The 18174-nt window shown below is 44.4% G+C and overlaps 1 protein-coding gene and 1 long non-coding RNA gene across 2 annotated transcripts; one reads left to right on the top strand and one right to left on the bottom strand.

Annotated features, from left to right (window-relative positions):
- Nucleotides 1-4388: 4388 nt before the first annotated feature.
- Nucleotides 4389-9270, top strand: LOC136744631 (uncharacterized). Its single transcript, XR_010816049.1, has 4 exons — nucleotides 4389-4770; nucleotides 7504-7590; nucleotides 7928-8141; nucleotides 8548-9270. It is a non-coding gene; the product is annotated as an uncharacterized LOC136744631 (long non-coding RNA).
- A 1949-nt stretch (nucleotides 9271-11219) lies between these two features.
- On the bottom strand, nucleotides 11220-18174 carry LOC136744615 (all-trans-retinol 13,14-reductase). Its single transcript, XM_066698774.1, has 11 exons — nucleotides 17955-18174; nucleotides 15738-15920; nucleotides 15128-15369; nucleotides 14655-14850; nucleotides 14346-14543; nucleotides 13978-14097; nucleotides 13621-13759; nucleotides 13197-13306; nucleotides 12876-13042; nucleotides 12477-12636; nucleotides 11220-11938 (listed from the first exon to the last, which is right to left on the bottom strand). Exons 1-11 carry the CDS (start codon nucleotides 18121-18123, stop codon nucleotides 11793-11795), a joined length of 1830 nt encoding a protein of 609 aa, XP_066554871.1. The 5' UTR covers nucleotides 18124-18174; the 3' UTR covers nucleotides 11220-11792.

Raw genomic sequence — 18174 nt, 5'->3', positions numbered from 1 at the left:
GACGCTGTCATGGTAACTGTGCAGGTGGAGTATGACCTTTCAACTGTAGTAGCACCCCTCTTAAACATTTGTAAAGATCATCTAGCTTCGGTAAAATGGCTTTGAAAGCAAATCAGAACACAAGTAAAAGCTTATAACACTTGCGCATCACATATCCAAACACATACATCAGGTAGTAGGAAGATAAGGAGCATTACTGGCAGATTGTTTGGTAGTACCAACTCAATGATGAACTCTGTTAATGGAGAGATAGATTGGCAATATGTCCAGTAGATTAGATCCAAGACCGCACAAGGGCTGGGACACAACTTGAGGAGCCTTACACACACTCTTACTGCAGTGGAAATGACAGGGAATGCATTTATACAATATTCAGAAGCCATGATTGATTGATCAGTCTAAAGGCTGAGCTTGTGATGTTTTAGCCAGAGACCTTTTAGATATGTTAAAGGATGATATGCTAGATGTGAGAATGGGAGTGCCACCTTCTTATACTACAGCAGACACCAGTCTTACAATTTTGGCAAATGTTTCTACTCATCTGATTGTAGCTGTACCTCAGATTTCCTCTACTTCTACTTTTCGTTACCTTTTAGTCTATCCTGCAGTTACAGCTTCCCAGACCTTCTCTAACTCTTTCGCTTTAGATCTATAGGTAACCCTTCTAACGGAACTGTATATCGCCTGGGGACCTCTGGATACATGTCTCCATCTTCTGCAGGGTTGCTTATGACCACTGCTGACTGCTGCACAGTCTCTTTTATAATTTGCTCCTGTTCTACCCTTCTGCATTTTAGTAATACTTCAACAGCCGTGATCACAGTAACCACTCTGTCTGTTTCTCAGACTGCTGTACAAGTTTCAGTTACTCAGTGGTGCTTTATTACCCCTCTGCCATCCTATCAGTATGGGCCTTTGACATGCCCCACTCAACCTGCTATGTGTCTACAGATCTCCGTCTCATTTGCTTTGGGAATTTTCATCTACCAGGCAGGGTGTTTACTGGCATGATTGCTCTGCCTTGGTGGCACGGGCATCTCATTGAAGACGGTACTCCTGTTGCTATAGCCCGCTGGTTGCTCAGTGTCGCTCTACAGGATGTGTGGAGGGTGGTATCACTGAGAGGTGGTCCATGGAAGATACCAGGTAAAATTGGGAAATATTATGGTCACTGCCTTATCTATGTCATCAAGTGCTGAGGGGAATCGAACGTATATTACTTGGTGGGATATTGGCCGTATGTTAGCGGCTGCCACCTCAGTAGTGGTCTTAATGATAACCCTGTGTCTATGTTGTTATTTTTGCTGTTTGCTTACTCACACTAAAAAGTTTACTCCGCATTCAGAGCCCGGCTATACTTCTGCTACTACCAGGGATCTGCCCCTTAAATGCAAATATGCTCAAATAGTGTAGTTTTCTTCTACAGCCACCGACACGCTGCCGCACATATTCACATAATTGAACACACATAGGTACAATTTTATACACTACATATACACCCTAGGGAAAGTTAGTGGGCAGAGGAGCTGAACACGCAGCGCTGCTCGCTGTTGATCCCCAAAGGGAAAGAAGAGGGAAGAAGAATATAACACAGGGATGGGGATTGTAATCTTTCTCTTTGTTTACTTTGACAGAGCAGTGTTTCTGTGACCTGGTGTCCCTGTCCAGCAACGTGTGGCAGGGCCAAAGGGGGGTTTGATGCGGGACAGTGCCCTGTCTGAATGCCAAATATATTATATTCGCACCATTGTTGCAGCAAGATTGTGTAACCCATGTATGAATCTCAGCTTTGTGTATTGCTCCGGAGAGGACAGGTGCAGTAGTCTGTGTAGCTGATTTTTAGAAAAAAAAATTAATCCAAGGCCAGAGAGAGAACAGAAGACAAAGGAGAAGTGTGTGATCAAGTTTGGGGTACCTCATTGACGTTAATTAGTTGCCCAGCAGCCAAAGGGAGTCATCTTGTAAATGATAGCATGTTCTTTACAAAAACTTTAGCTGTGTCTTGCCGACTGACCATCTCCGGAGCTCTTCGTTGTAGCTGAATAAACTATTTTGGTATTAAATCAGGTCCTAAGTATTCCTTGTCCGCCTGTTTATTGAGGGAGTCAAATTTCTCCCTATCAGCACCCTGATGTTTGAGTGAAGAACAATTGAACTGCGGACGATTGTGCAAGGCATAAAAATGCACCCCCATTTAAACAAACACTTTTCTTTAGATATTAGTTGGGGGGAGGGGGGTGGTTGATTAATATTGATTTAATAATCTGCAATTAAGCAATTAAAGTTTTTCATGCTGAGATGCTGTATTCACTGTATAGGCTGAATAATATGAAATGGATTCCAAAAACCATGAGAGGCACCTGGTAATATATATATATATATATATATATATATATATATATATATATATATATATATATATATATTATTATTAATAGAGCTGTTTTGGGAACTGTTTTCTGTTGTAAATCCTTGTACTGTAAAGAAATACTTCTATTTTTTATGTTTTAATCTTAATACATTGTACAGTTAAGATATTCTTCCCAGACTTTGATGGTGAAAGTGTACTTGTAACACTGACATACACTATGCTTACTGTCTCTGGGTTGATTATTGCAACTGGAAGGATCAGAAAGATTGGAAAAGCTGGCCGACCTCCTGGAGGATCCCGCAGAGCTCTGAGACTGACAGCTGGGTGTGACCAGCAGAGTCGGGTTACCTGGGGTAACACTAAATGAATCTTTAACCTTCACATGGATGGTGCCATGCCATTGTCCAGCATCACAGCCAAGAGGCAGTTTGTAGCCTATTAGACTGTGCAAACCTAGTGCACATGCCTTCCACACTCAAAATAAATCAGTGTGGGGCTTCGATGATGTCTTGTGCATCTCCTTTGCAGCTCATATTTCTACAGCCAGGATGGACAGAGCCCTGGAGAGCTGATCGTCAATAATCAATAATCTAAGAGCCTGGTTTATCATGAAGACCTACCTCTATCAATCACACATTTCGAAAGGTCATAGTATTCCTGCTTTTAAAGTGACTGAAGCACTCGCTCAATTGCAATAACGAGGGCTTTACGAAATCCTGTCTGTAGAGAAGTATTACAGATCAAAGTGTGACGATGACGAAGGGGGGAAGGAAGTCTTAGTCCCGAATGTCCATTCAGGTTTGTAGCAGGTGGATCTCTAAAAAGTCTTGGCAAGTACAGGGTCCCCCTTCCACAATGTCAGCCTCTGGGCCAGACTCGGCAGTGCCACCACTCAGAGAGAGAGAGAGAGAGAGAGAGAGAAAATTTAAGAGGGACGCGTCGTTGAGGCCAGGTAAGCAAGACCACACACTTTTTTTTTTTTTCCCCCATTCACGTCCCTCTGTTATCCTCTTCCCCAGCATGTCTCTTCACTTTCCACCTCGGGCCCAGCTAACCACAGGGGGAACACACGGTCTCTACCAGCCCTGTGAGATAAGTAGAAATAGTGCAGAATCAGTGCAATATCTATATTCAGATTTACGATTTACTTTCTCTCTTCAGGATGCTACACTCATGTCACAAAGGGGCAGCCAGGAGCCAGGACAGGTGCACAGCAATCATCAACCAAGACTCTCATTCAAGACCAAGGAGAGTTTGTCCGTAGAACATCAGAGCACTTACCCTGCCGTGAACAATTCCCCTGTTCCAATCAGCGGCTTCCTCTGTTCCTCCTGGCTCGGTCTTCCTAGCCTTTAATGCTCCCAAATGCCACATGCCTTGCTGCCTTGCTGCCTTGCTGCCTTGCTGCCTTGCTGCCTTGCTGCCTTGCTGCCTTGCTGCCTTGCTGCCTTGCTGCCCACAGTGCTGTCCTCCTTCCTTCTCAGTCCCGGGCATGCCTCCTACTGGTCTCTGCAATCCTCTTTTAAAGCTGGTTTTCCTCTTTATGAAAGATGGAGATAGATGAAGAAAGTTGTGCTCGTTGAAGGAGCGGGGGACACCACCCAATCAGACGGGTGTATCCTTAATTCCTGTCTGGAGTTTGAGAAGAATGCTGCCTTTGAGTGAAAATACAATTAAGTGAAGAAACCAAAGCAAATCAAAAGTGAACCTTAACAGAAGTAATATAACAAGTAAAAATATAATAAAAGTAATAAAACAAGTGAAAATATAAACCCACAACAATCCATAATAAAATAAACAATAAATGAACACACCAATTATTTGGCAACACCAATCACCCCTCCCAGCACCTCTTGTAACATAAATTATCTAGGCAGGTTATCATTAAACTTTGAGCTCACAATCCTGGCAGGAATAAATCAGATGTTTTAATTTTTATAGGCTAGGAGGGACATTTGAAGTGTGGTTTAGTATTCAAACTTCGTCAGTTTCTATTAACAAGACAACAAAATGTGTTTGTGACGTCAAGAACCTTTGACAGCCCTACTATGTTGTATTTGGGTTATATGTTTAGAGACACGTCATAAACACAGACACTGGGTACAGGATAGCACATTAATTTTGTAGACTTGCTGCCCTGCCTCTTTAAATTGGCGTGTGTAGCTGTAAAGACATTCCTTGATCTCAACCCAGTGTCCAACAGTTTTCCTCCTGCTGCAGATAAGACAAGAGGGGCAGGGGGACGAGCGCAATAAAAGGGAACAGCGTTGCCAGAGCCTGGGTTTGGAAGAAGTTGCAGTTTGGCCCGGCGGGATTCCTAGCTAGATTGCAGTGTGTATGTCAGTAATTTTGAAACAAGGGAAACTCTGCTTGGCATTGGACTGATTCAGCTGGTTAAGGTAAGCTATGGAGTAACTATGTATGTATGTATGTATTTATTTATTTATTGGCATAACCGTTATTTAAAATAATTGAATGTCTGGCTGCTAGAATAACAACTGATGGAATGATACAGACTGTGAATGGCAGACAAACACAAACACAACATTGATTTTCTATAGTTTTACCCCCTGCCAAGACTTCTCTACTCAAGCAAGCCACCGTGTTTAAGTGCCGAGTGGTAAAGGGTGTGTCGGGCAACAGGCCTCAGGAGATACAGGTGTAGCGTAAGGTACACTTATAAATTTCAATTAAAGAAGTGAATTTATAGTATCACCTTATCACGAATCCTGGAATCTTGTAGAACTCAGTTTCTGTAATAATTGGATGCAGACACCAATTCCAAAGATATAAATTGTCAAATTTATTCAAAACAAAGACTAAATGTAGCACTACACTAATTATACAAAAGGGAAAAACTAATTAAAATTCAACTCTAGATCAACAAATCAAAGACAAATCACTTCCGTGACCAAATCAAAGACCATGGGATCGCATATGATAACACAAATCGTTAAACAAAAAAGGTTATAAACACATTGACTACAATACCGGTTAGTAAGACGAAGGTGAGTCTCTCGTTAGTATTGTTAGTCAGACATGAAATAACTACGCAGGTTAGTATTTATGTCAGGTAACTTCTCGTTATATATATATCAGTCTCATTTACGTTTAAGTGCCGAGAAAGATCCTATCATTACTTGTTACCACAATTTCCCTTAACTGATTATTATTCAATGATTAAGGATAGGCAGGGCCACCAATAATCTAATGTCTATTAACTTGTGTCAATTTCAGACTAAACAGTTAAACAGGAATGAGAAGATATTTCTCGGCGTTGACAGATTTTATTTCTAAAATTATCAACAAAACAGTTTAATGCAACACACATTTATATTTAAGAAAACTAAATGATATTACACATTCTAGAGTTATGAATCACAGATTAACATTTCTAATTGATTTCTCAAATGTCATGAATCATGAACTCCAAACTGTTAACTTATCTGAACTTCGTCGCAGAGAGGCCTCTCTGGCTTCGGGCTCAGATAACAGCACACGGCACGAGGTCCGTGTGGTTTGGAACAAAGGCGGTCCGGTTCGGCTTTGTCCAAGAACTTCCACTCGGTCGATGCACCTGGAAGTTGGGGTTTCGCGAAAATAGAGTCGTTTCCAAACAGATTTTCCACTGGTTTGAAGGCTCCAAGGTTGTGCACAAAATCTTCTTTGTAAGACAAAGTCTTTGAGGAAAGCAGGGCCCTGTTCATTCCATGGGTCAAGTTTCTTAAGACTCAAATAGCTATTTAAATGACTGACACTTTCGTATTCAGTCGACTTAGTCAATTGTCCAGCTGTAAAACTCCACTGATCAGGTGGGCACAGGCGGGCAGCGCAGTCTGTAAAGTTCTTTATTTAATAAAGTCCTTTAAAAGAATTCTTCGTACGGATCAATCTCCTTCTCCCAGTTTAACTCTTCTGTTGCCGGCAAAGACTTGGTTGGTTTCTGGTTCCGGTTCGGGCAACAGAGCTACAGGTTGAGTTGTGGCAGCGAGTTACTGGTTCAGGTGAGAGAGAGAGAGAGAGAAAGACTGTCCGCTGTTCCTTATAGTCTGTCAGATCAATAGGTGATTGGTCCCTGAGTTCTTGAGATTGGATTTCGGTTTCAGCCCCCTGTATCCTATTGGAGGGGGGCTTGATTTATGACTGATGTCAATCCATGCCATCTTTCGGAAATGCCGGTTGGCCTGGGTTCATAGCTCTATGTCGGGATTTCGGCTCTCATCCACTTCAAAGAGTTTTTATCACCTACAGGCCCCTTTCTCCAGACATCTCATAGCAGAATTCCAAACTATTTGGCCTCTTCTCGGTGCCATCCTCCCCAAAACTGTCACTTTGATGCAAACCAGTTCCAAGCTGATGAGCTAAGGAAATCTGAGAGGAGAGGTCTTCTTTAGATCAGTGCTTCAGCTCAGAGCCCAAATGCTCTTATCCAAATACACCCAACATAACGCTACACAGGTCTGGATTCAGGTGAAGGGTCACGTGTAGTTTAATATCCCTGATGGATTGTTAGAACTTCCAAAAGGGTTAAGAACACTCCACTAATCTGTCCGTTTAACCGGAATGACGTGACGTGGTCCTGTCAAGATTCTAGAGAGGTAAAAGGGTGACGGGGTTATTTAATCAGTTATATATATTGGTTACACTGTAATAGTGTACCTGAATGAGTTGTGTAAACCTTTCAGATGTCTGGTTTGGGAAACAGGGAGCTGTGGTGTTTGGTCAAAGCTGGGCCAAAATAAAGTTATAAACACATATACCAAGGTGACACCAAATCAGTGAAAAGTCATCGCGCTGTCACAGTACCTTTAGGAAGTGCCAGAAGGTTCTGCAGTAATGAACCAGAAGCACCAGCTTGGTTGGAGGGGATGTTACTGCTTTGAAATGGTCTGGAGTGGAACAATGTTCAATGGCTCTACAGCTCTGGAAGATTACAGACTGAGTTAAAATTAATAAACGAAAGAATGATATAATAAATAATATAAAGGAAACCCATTTTTACTTTTTCTTTCTTTGTGCTTTTGGTGATGATGTTTTATGATTGTTGCAAGCTCAATGGTCTGGGTAACTGGAGATATGTGGAAGTCTATAAAGCAGACCTGATCGGTTCACATTGCTCTCTCTTTTCACAGCTCAGACATCTACATCTCCATTCTGCGAAGGAACCTGACTGATGTCTTTAGGATGTCTGACATTTATTCAGGAATTGCTGTTCTATGGTAAGTGTCTCTTGTTCCAGCAGTTTCTCCCCGTTTACACAAGAGAAAGTTGCACTGTACAGGAGGATAATGTGTCATTGCATTATGTATGTACAACAGGGGGAATATTGTTTATGTATTACACTTTATTTAACTTTATATTTCTGGGTAGAAACAGCGGGAAATTGAAATGCTGACCCAGGCCTAACTGATATGGTTCACAATAAATGTGTGGGACAAGGAACATCTTAAGAACTGATAAGGGTGTGTGCAATACAAGGATCCATTTCACAACAAACAAGAATACACATTTCCTATGAAATGAAAATTATGATGTAATTGTTGTGTTTGTTTACAGGATATTTGTGCCATTCTTTGCCTTTGGAATTCTGCTGTTTTGCTGTGTCTCCTGCTGCACAGCCTATTATTCTTGGAGGGCAAGACACCAGCCGCAGGCAGTAGAGGAGCTGCAGTCGGTATTTGTTGTGCCCATCCCACACGAGGAGAGGAGACCTAGACCCACACCGCACCCCCACAGCGCTGACCTCGCCAATCCTCCGTGCTACAGCGAGGTGAGCCGCTGCAACGTGGGGGACACAAATCCAGGCCTGCTGATCACTAATATACTGGCTTGGAATATCAGGGGCACCTCCCTGGTTTTCTATTAAGTTTATCATTAACTGTCTGTTTATTTATTAATGTAAAATAATAACAAGAGTGGGGAAAGACCAAGAAAAACGAATGAGAACAAGAACAGAACAAAGTATTACAAGAAAGGTTGAAAAAGACGACAAAAACAACAACAAAACTGCTACTACTACTACTACTACTACTACTACTACTACTACTACTACTACTACTACTACTAATACAACTACTACTACTACTACTACTAATCCACTCGACTTCATCTCATGACTTTCCTTAGGTGAGCTGTAGGTCCACACATTAACCCTTTCCTGCCTGGTGTTGTTTCAGGTCGTCTCGAAGCCATACCTGTTCACGTACCCAGATAGCCTCCCACCTCCATACTCTGAGGTCAATCCATTGGACCCCCCATCTCCCCCGCCATCCGCGCCCCCCACTGCGAGACCTGCCACCCAGCCTGCTGGCAGTGCGAGCGCGGGACTGGGCTCTGAGGGACCCGCAGCTCCCGGTGTACCACGGCAGTGACCGGACCATGTAGTCGGACCTGTAGTCCAACTCCTGGGACTTGCTGCTCCAGCTGCAGTGATGGCCACTCCCACTCCAGCACATCTGAAGCACAGTGCCAGGGACAGGGGTGAAGTTGCTCTGTGTGCAGCGCAGGGACAGGATGGAGGCACCCTGATGTTTGGGTGAAGAACAAGATGCTCCAGACGACTGTGCAAGGCATAGAAACGCATCCTCATTAAAACAAGCACTTTTCTTTAGACTTTAGTTTGGGGGGTGGGTTGATTCATATTGATTTAATGAGCTTTCTTAAACATCTGCAATTAAGCAATTACAGTTTTTTCATGCTGAGATGAGTGGCTTAGGGCACCTGGTAATAATACCAGGTGCCCTAAGAGCTGTTTTGGGAACTGTTTTCTGTTGTAAATCCTTGTACTGTAAAGAAATACTTCTATTTTTTATGTTTTAATCTTAACACATTGTACGGTTAATTTATTCTTCCCAGTCTTTGATGGTGAAAGTGTACTTGTAACACTGACATACACTATGCTTACTGTCTCTGGGTTGATTATTGCAACTGGAAGGATCAGAAAGATTGGAAAAGCTGGCCGACCTCCTGGAGGATCCCGCAGAGCTCTGAGACTGACAGCTGGGTGTGACCAGCAGAGTCGGGTTACCTGGGGTAACACTAAATGAATCTTTAACCTTCACATGGATGGTGCCATGCCATTGTCCAGCATCACAGCCAAGAGGCAGTTTGTAGCCTATTAGACTGTGCAAACCTAGTGCACATGCCTTCCACACTCAAAATAAATCAGTGTGGGGCTTCGATGATGTCTTGTGCATCTCCTTTGCAGCTCATATTTCTACAGCCAGGATGGACAGAGCCCTGGAGAGCTGATCGTCAATAATCAATAATCTAAGAGCCTGGTTTATCATGAAGACCTACCTCTATCAATCACACATTTCGAAAGGTCATAGTATTCCTGCCTTTAAAGTGACTGAAGCACTCGCTCAATTGCAATAATGAGGGCTTTACATTCAGCAGCACAGGAACCTACAAAATCTTACTTGATATCAAAGTGTATGTAAATGACATGTATGTACATTAGGCACTATGTAAATGACTGCCTATTCCAAATGATCTTCAAGCTGCTTCAGCTTTTCCTTGTATCTCAACCATCATGGTGAAGAAACCACCACATTTCTAGCACTAAGTAGTAAATCTGTGAACGTCACTCTATTTCATTTAATTCCACGGGCATATTTTCTCATTATTAAATGTCTGTAGAGAAGTATTCCAGATCTAAATTCTCTAGGCAGGTTATCATTAAACTTTGAGCTCCCAATCCTGGCAGGAATAAATCAATATTTTAAAAAAATACAAGGGTGTCATAAAAGCTCAATGTGTTGGGACACAGTTTTAAATCGTTTCTGAACTTCCTTTTATACTCCATTGGGAGCCCCAGAGGACTAAAGTCCAGTAGCTATATCACTGCACACCCACAGGCTTTCAGAAAGGCAGAACCTGCCACTGCTTTATTGTCCTTTAAAATAATGTACAGTCTGTCCTCATTACTGATTTGATTACTTCACTCTAGACCAAACTGTCTTGCGGTATCTAATGAGGTTGCCACCCAGCTCACACAAAATGTTGTGCAAGGTTGGAGTTTGCTTCGATAAACATGGGGTTGGGATTTACCAGAAAGTATTACCACTGACCACACAGTGTCCCTCGAGTGCGTCCATGAATGTGTTGATACGACACTCTCAGATTGCTGCTTGACCCTTTCATAGGGCCATCCCTGGCATTTCAGTATGCATCTACAGCAATTCTGTTGTTTTCCATATGTATACAGAATATTTTGTTACTTATTTTTTTATAATGTTATTTAACCAGCTTTGCATGTTTTGTCATGATCACTTGTCATATGTTTTGCATTCACTTTACTGCAATGTTGCCAAAATCTTATTTGGCTACCTGGACAAGTGACATCCATTATCCCAGGCCATCTGGGGGCAGTAAATGATATTGAAGTTGCCCAGAAACTGAAGAAAATAAGTGTAAACGGAGTGTTAAAGTTTTGCAAAATGAATATTCTTGTTAATTATCAGTGGGGTATTGGAATTGGCTGTACACAGGTTGGTTTACAGATGAACAAATTGGATAGGAATGCAAGACAATTTTGAATTATAGAAGTGGTATATCATGACAGATCAAGACACAGATAAATCGCAAATACAGATGACTGTAACTTAGGTATATACAAGTCCAGGACAATTCTACTTAATGTGCACATTGATAATGGTAAAAATAAACACAACATTTTATTTGAAAATCATAAACTAAAACTGCACAAATATAAAGAACTATTAAAAAAAATGTAGTTCCTCTCCTTCTCACCTCTCATCTTGAAACAACCTTGTTGTCCAATCTCTATGTGATGTCCCCACTGACATATCGGTCTTGTGCGTCAAAATTCACAAGACCTCGTTAATAGCGTTTCAAGGTCTTTTATTGTGGAAAACACAGACACAGAGGCACTATAAAACAAGTATGTATAGAAACAAACAAGAAAACGACAATGTAAATGAAACGTATGCTTACAACCAAAAACAAAACAAAAATCTATTAAAATTATAAATATAGTAACAAGGTTTGTTGCATTGTTAAAGGTTGGTTGCCTAATCACTATTATCTTCTCAGGCATGCAGTTATATAACCAGGACAGGCAATACAGGATTGGAATGGAATATATTTAAAATATAACAGTCTTTAATTGATATATTGGACTGGAGATGATCTTCAGCCCACTTGCTGGTCTGTCATCAAAACAATATCAAAATAGCTGCTCTCCTTATTCTGTCTTTCTTTCTTATGGGAGGGTTAATGCACACCCGAGAGGTTTTCATTTTCTTTTTAGCTCAGTAGTGCTCAGTGTGGCTGCAGTCACCCTATGGCTCACTGTGGGGTTGGTTCTCCTCTCAGTCAGAGAGGACGGGGGACGCTTGGGCTGTTGGGCTCCGGAGGATGGGGTGTGCAGTGGGGGATGCTGGCCGAGTCCTGGTCCTCAGGCCTGTTTCCTGGCCTTCTCCCACTTCAGTCTCTTCTTCAGCGCTAGGAGGTCGATGTACAGGATGTGGTTGAGGACAGCCGAAGCACAGAGCAGCCCCCCGTGCAGTGCCCCCGCCAGCCCATTGCAGAACACGTCCTGGCCTGCAACACAGCACAGACAAGCCCCTCAGAAAGTACAAGGCTGTAGTATGAAGTGGTGTTGTTCTGATGTTGCTATCCTTGCAGGGTGGCGTGTATCTAGAGCACTACGTTTTGGGACTGTAAAAATATGCTGGCTAATGGCACCTGCTAACATACCTTAGCAATAGAATACTGTGGAGACTTTACAATAATGTCAGAAAATTCCCACATATGAGTATCGTAGGAAAATAAAATTGATTATTTCCGAGTTCTGTTGCTGAACACAACCATCTGTATAGGTTACGTTACGGATCAGGGTTAAGGTTCAGGTTCCAGACTAGGGTTGGATTTATGGTTTATACATGTGACCAGTAGAGCTCAGAAGAAGTTTAGGAGATTTGTGTGTTATTCCTGGTATTCTTACATTTATGAATTCTGAATTTGCAGCTGCTATTGTGACACATGCAGATGCCGCTATTACCAGCCCAGGCTCAAATGGGGAACGATACTTGCTTTTTTACGGCGCTTTACTCTGCCTGCCCCGCAGAAACTAGCTCACCTGTCAGGTAGAGGTTCTTGACTGGCGTCTCTGAACGGGTCCTGGCCACCACCTCAGGGGTGAACCTGGCCAGGTTGTGTTCAGCCCCGTACATCTCTCCCCGCGGGGCGCCCAGGTAGTGCATGTTGGAGAGAGGGGTGGCCGCTTCCATGAACACCACCTGCATGGAGAGAGAGAGAGAGAGAGAGAGAGAAAAGAAGGTGCTGAGGAAAGGACTGGAGGGCACTGGGGACAGGACAGCCCTTCTACCCTCCTCCACTGCAGTTCCAGGACAGTCCAAGTCCACCCCATGGTGCTTGCCCCATCTCTTCCTCACAATCTTGAGTCTCCACCCCTTGCCTTTTCTTGCAACGGTCAGTTGCCCCCCTGACTCCCTGCCCTTGCCCGCTAACACCGTACCTTCTCCCTGATCTGGGGGTGGATCTCGCAGGCCCAGTCCAGGAGCGCATTGGCGATGCCCATCTTGAGATTCTCGTAGTCGGGCCCTCTCTTCTGCAGGGTGGTGTCCTTCCACTCCTCGAACCACTCGTAGCGAGCCATGGTCAGCAGAGTCATGCATGACTTCCCTAGGGGGACACAGAGGCGTTGGCACACACTTCAGTGACCGGTAAGGTTTGCCAGCAGCCAGTGGTTACACTGCCATATGCCAGGGATGCCAGTGTGCTGTGGCGGGGTTGTGGAGGAATCCTGGTGTGCAGTGGCAGGGGTGTGCAGGGGTACCTGGGTGTCTGATGCTGGAGGTGGGGTCTTTAGCTGAGGGGAAGGTGATGAACATCATGGGGATGTTGGCTGCCACCTCCTCCCGGTCCAGAGAGGCATAGTGATCCATCCTGGGGACACAAGTGCAGGGAGTGTCAGGGTCACAGAAGAGTAGATCAAAGCAACAGTAACAAACCCATGTTTTTTCATTAAAAACTACCCACCTATCCATCATAATTATTCTTGATTATACCACCCAGCAGCACCACACTCTCCCTTCCTTAAAGAAAGTTGTAGCTACCCACTGCCACCTACTGGCTATGCATCATCACTGCACCCCTCACTGAACCACCCCTCTACTCCACACAGATCAGTGCCCCTGTGAGTCTGTGCACGGGTGTGGAGGAGCTACAAGCCTTTCATTTGCACCCCGGCTGTAACGTACAATTTGTCCAGGTCGTTGTGTTTATACATCCAGAAGTTGGTGGAGACGATGCCCAGATCCTCCTTGGTCCCATCCAGACCCACAAACACCAGGAAGGAGCCCATGCCATGCTGGACCATGCCGAGGTGGGACTGAATTTCTGCAAAGAGCAGCACAATCTGCATCTGAGATGGAGCTCAACACTTCCCATTCTCCTCAGGGACATTTCAATCATATCTGTAATCGCCTCAGGATGGCCAAGCAAAAACAACAAGACCTTATTTCCCCTCCTCCCCCATAATATGCATCTATATATGCATTACCCTTTGCCATCAATTGGTCTGTTTTGCATGTCCCCGAGCTGTCCTGAGCTCTCACCTGGCTTGGCCTGGACCTCAGGGGGCAGGAACTTCTCAAAGGTATTGAACATCCCGGCATTGGAGATGACCACTGGGGCCAGGATGCTGACCTCCTCCTGACCCTTCTTCACGGTCACACCTGCTCCATGAGAAAAGGTCAGAGGTGACAGTGGGAAGCAACCAGAGTCTTTTCTGGTCATGCATCATCCTTTATGGTTTCTTACTCCATCTTTGTGATTTCATATTGGGATTATTTTGCTTTACTACAGGTATCACACACTAAACATTTCCAAGGGAATGGTCATCACAGCTGTTTCCTGCAGCCACTCCACCACTGCGTTAACCCTCAGGTGAGTAACACCGGAGCAATGTGTTGGTCTGGCTCACCGTATGCTGTGCCCTTCTGGTTCACTAGGACTCGCTGAACGGGAGCTCTGACCAGCACAGTGCCCCCTGCCTTCTGGATGACTGGGATGATGTTGAAGGCGATCTCGCTGGCCCCCCCTCTGGGGTAGTACGCCCCTCGTTTGTAGTGGTGCAGCAGCAGGGCATTAATCAGGAAGCTGGAGTCTTTAGGAGGCACACCTGAAGGAACACCACAGAGCTGTCAGTGCTTATTCTTTTAGTTATCTATATATAGATGGTCCACTCAAGCATCAACAGCCAGCCCCATGGAACATTGACCGGCACACTCACCGTAAAAGAAGTATGCGGACAGGGCCTGCAGGTCCTTGTTTTGGGTGAGCTTCCCCAGCAGCTCGGAGTGACTGGTGGTGGCCAGGCCGTAGATGGGGGAGATGCGGTGCAGGATGCCGGTACGGATGAGGAATCTGACCAACCAGAGTGGCATGAACTTCAAAGATGCCACCAGAGGAGTGCGGCGGGCGGAGAGCTGAGGGAGAGACGGACACCTGTCAGGGACACTGAATTGGTTCAAACAGCCATCAACTGCCCTGGTATTTTAGGAGTGGTGTTGTAGTTGTAGTTACTCATCAGGCAACTCCACAGGAGGCAAGAGGCAGCCCACGCTACCACAATCAATGGATTCATGTTAAGTACAGTTATGTTCATCTAAGATTGTGTTTTAAAACATCTTTTACGAACAAAAACATTTTCACTACAGCAAGTCAAGACATTGCCCAGTCCTGGCCCCCGTGTTGCCCCTTTACCTTCATGAGCCTCATTAACTCATCGATGGCCTCAGTGTCCTCAGGGAACTGTCGCTTGAGGCTCTCCGCCATCTCGGTCTTGCCGCTGTGGATGTGGTAGCGGCGGCTGTTCTGCTTGTCCCCAAGGATGACTGTGTCGTAGTGCTGCTCCAGCGGTGCGAACTGCAACTGCCCCTCGGTGATCTGGTCCATCACGATGCGCAGCAGGCTGTTCTCGTGGAGCTGGCCCAGGTAGTGGATACCTGTGATGGACAAGTGGATCATTGACACCCAGTACCTTTATGCCAGATGGCAGTCCTGCTGCTCAAACCCGTCATGGGACATCAACAGTGCTTGCTGATCATATTTACATTGTTCCTTAATTATATATATGTTCAAATAATTATCAGCAACAAAGCCAGTCTTACCCCCTACTATCTAAATCCCACAAGGAGTCTTGAAGGCCTGAAAATCTCTTGGACCCAAAGTTTTTTGCAGTCGTCATTTCACAACCCATTATGGGAAATATGTTGATCACTCATGGTAAAGTATTTTTGAAGACTTTAGACACAGAAAGACACCTATAAGAATAGGCCAAATGCATCAAGTAAAACGGAAGAGTGGGGCCTACCGACATCAAACTCGAAGCCTTTATCCACAAAGGAGTGGCAGCAGCCCCCTGCCTGGTCGTGTTGCTCCAGGACCAGCACCCGCTTGCCGGCCTTTGCCAGCACAGCTGCCACTGTGAGCCCGCCAATGCCACTGCCAATCACCACAGCATCCAGGTCCTTCGGCACCCGGTTGGCACGGAACCCTGCATAGAACACAGCGCAGGACCGTCAGCCACAGAACCTGGGACTTGACAGCAGGGCGGGTCACCAAAGGCCTGCACACACCAGACTGCTGCTGTGGCCCTCCAGGAGCAGGAGTTGTGCACCCCATGACATTGAACGCAGGGTTTTAACACAGATTAAGTGAGTGGTATCGAACAGAAAGTTAACAAGAAGCTGTTGATAAAATGTACAAATCCAATTTGGATGTTTGTCATGTTAAAAGACCCATGGCAATCAGACATCTCTCACTGTGCTGTCATTAAGATGCCTCTGAGGCTTACCAGTTAGATAAACGGCAACATCGACTACACAAATGAACAAGAGTCACAAAATGAAACACAGCAGGCTAAATTAAAAGATGACAGGATACATACAGAAAATGCCTTGTGAAACACAACAAATTATGGCTAATGCACAGCAGAAGATAGTTAAAAAATATTGACTTGTGTTTAACATCAGACCCCTGCCTAAGAAAATGCTGCTAAATCAGGACTAATTACAAAGCCTTTTGACAAGAAAGTAATGCAAAAGGGCAGAAAAGACTGTGAAAATGAGGATTGTCAAGCTTGTTATGAGAGAAAAATTGTCCCCTGCCTTTTGCATGCCCTTATCCAAATTTCAGACCATGGCAATCTGTTCAGGACAAGGCGTTGGACAGGCCGGGCCAGAGGGTCTGATCATGAAGTGTACCAGATTTAGAAATTTCAGCTAAGTTTAGATATGGTGCAGTTCTCGCAGAAAGGCAAGACTGTCCTGCTCTTATATAATGGACAATGACTTTCCTGTCTTGAGGGTTGTCTTTGAAATGGCTGGGGGGTGATGTGTACTTTCCCCAGGTTTGATTATGTCATTTGAGAAAAACCTTTTCAATCAGGCTCTGCTTTTGACAGTTTATCATAAAATACAAAAAACAAAACATTCAAAAATAAATTTGTACAACTTTATCAGCTCTAAATGCTTTTTGACAGTCTCGTAATTTCCGGGTGTATGCAATTGGATGTGCACACTTTAATTTCCAACCACAATTTGCCCACCAGTGTGCACATATTGAAATTAATATTTAACTTTGTTGAACCTTCCTAGTGATATCGGTGGCTCGGAGCATGGCCAGCGGCTAGGCACCATCTGGCTCCCGATACCCTCTCAGTCTTATCCACTGTATTGTAACCCTTCATACAAAAACATGATCTTAATCGCCTGAAGAAATTTGCACAGGACGAGGAAGGACAAAAGCCTTTCTGCAAGTTCAGTGACTTCTCTCCATATCTAGTACAGACGATAAGCACATAAGCCACCCTCCCCTTTCCTAGCAAATCCTGGCACTTCTACCTGGAAATGGGCAGATCCCTTTAAATTGGAGGGAGGGAACATAGGCAGAGGTTTGGGGGAAAATACAGACTGTTGAAAATTAAATTTAGTTATTTTCAGGGTTCTGAATATTTATTTTAATTTGATAAGACCTAGGTTTTGATTCAACAGATCCTGTATATCATGATTAGGGTCTCAGTACAGTCTCATGAAAGGTCTTGAAAGTTCATGAAAGGCCACTCTGATTATAAGGTCTTAGCACCCATAACTGAGTTGTATTAACACCCACTGCACCCACTGTCATTGATTCACTTCTACTTGCTGCTTGAATGAAATGACTCCAAGACCCCATGCGTTGAAACTGAGCACACAGAACCAAACTAAAACAAGGCAACTGGCACAGTTCCAGGAAAAACATATTGCTTAAACAACTTCAGGTAATGCAAACAAGGTGGCTAATCTTGGATAACCTTTCAGAGGAGTTATCGGGCAGGACAGGAATGCAGAAAACACGCAATCAAACAAACACAAACAAAAGCTCAGCAAACAACTTTAGGCGCAGATTAAACAACTTCAGAAAATATAAACACAGCAACTTCTCTTAGATAAAGAGGTTATCAGAAAGAACAGGAATCCACAACACACACAACTCCAGAGAGTGCTTCCAGTCCAATGAGGCAGGTGCCTCCGAGGCGCCGCTCGCTCACCTTGCTTAAGCACTCTGTCTCTCTGCCTCTGGTCCGTCACCAGCGGCCCGGGCGGGCGCACCGAGTCCAGGGAGAACGGGCTGACTTTGCTGCCGAACATGCGGTAATAAGCAGTGAAGCCTAGGACCAGGACCAGGCCTACAGCCCCCAGGAGCAGCAGGAGCCACATCTTCCAGCAAGGCTCTGTAACAGCAGATGCACAGATACACACGAGGGAGGG

This window comes from Amia ocellicauda, chromosome 3 (genome assembly GCF_036373705.1).
Source record: "Amia ocellicauda isolate fAmiCal2 chromosome 3, fAmiCal2.hap1, whole genome shotgun sequence".
Taxonomy (NCBI): domain Eukaryota; kingdom Metazoa; phylum Chordata; class Actinopteri; order Amiiformes; family Amiidae; genus Amia; species Amia ocellicauda.
This window is presented reverse-complemented; position numbering and strand designations above follow the sequence as displayed.

Bases quoted from the DNA above. Each gene is read 5' to 3' on its own strand.
- LOC136744615 (XM_066698774.1), bottom strand. From the start codon at position 18,123: ATGTGGCTCCTGCTGCTCCTGGGGGCTGTAGGCCTGGTCCTGGTCCTA. The intron at 14,851-15,127 runs GTAAAGGGGCAA...TCTCTCCCTCAG, and splicing joins AGTTAATGAGGCTCATGAAG to CTCTCCGCCCGCCGCACTCC. The intron at 13,307-13,620 runs GTACGTTACAGC...TTGTGTCCCCAG, and splicing joins CACAACGACCTGGACAAATT to GATGGATCACTATGCCTCTC.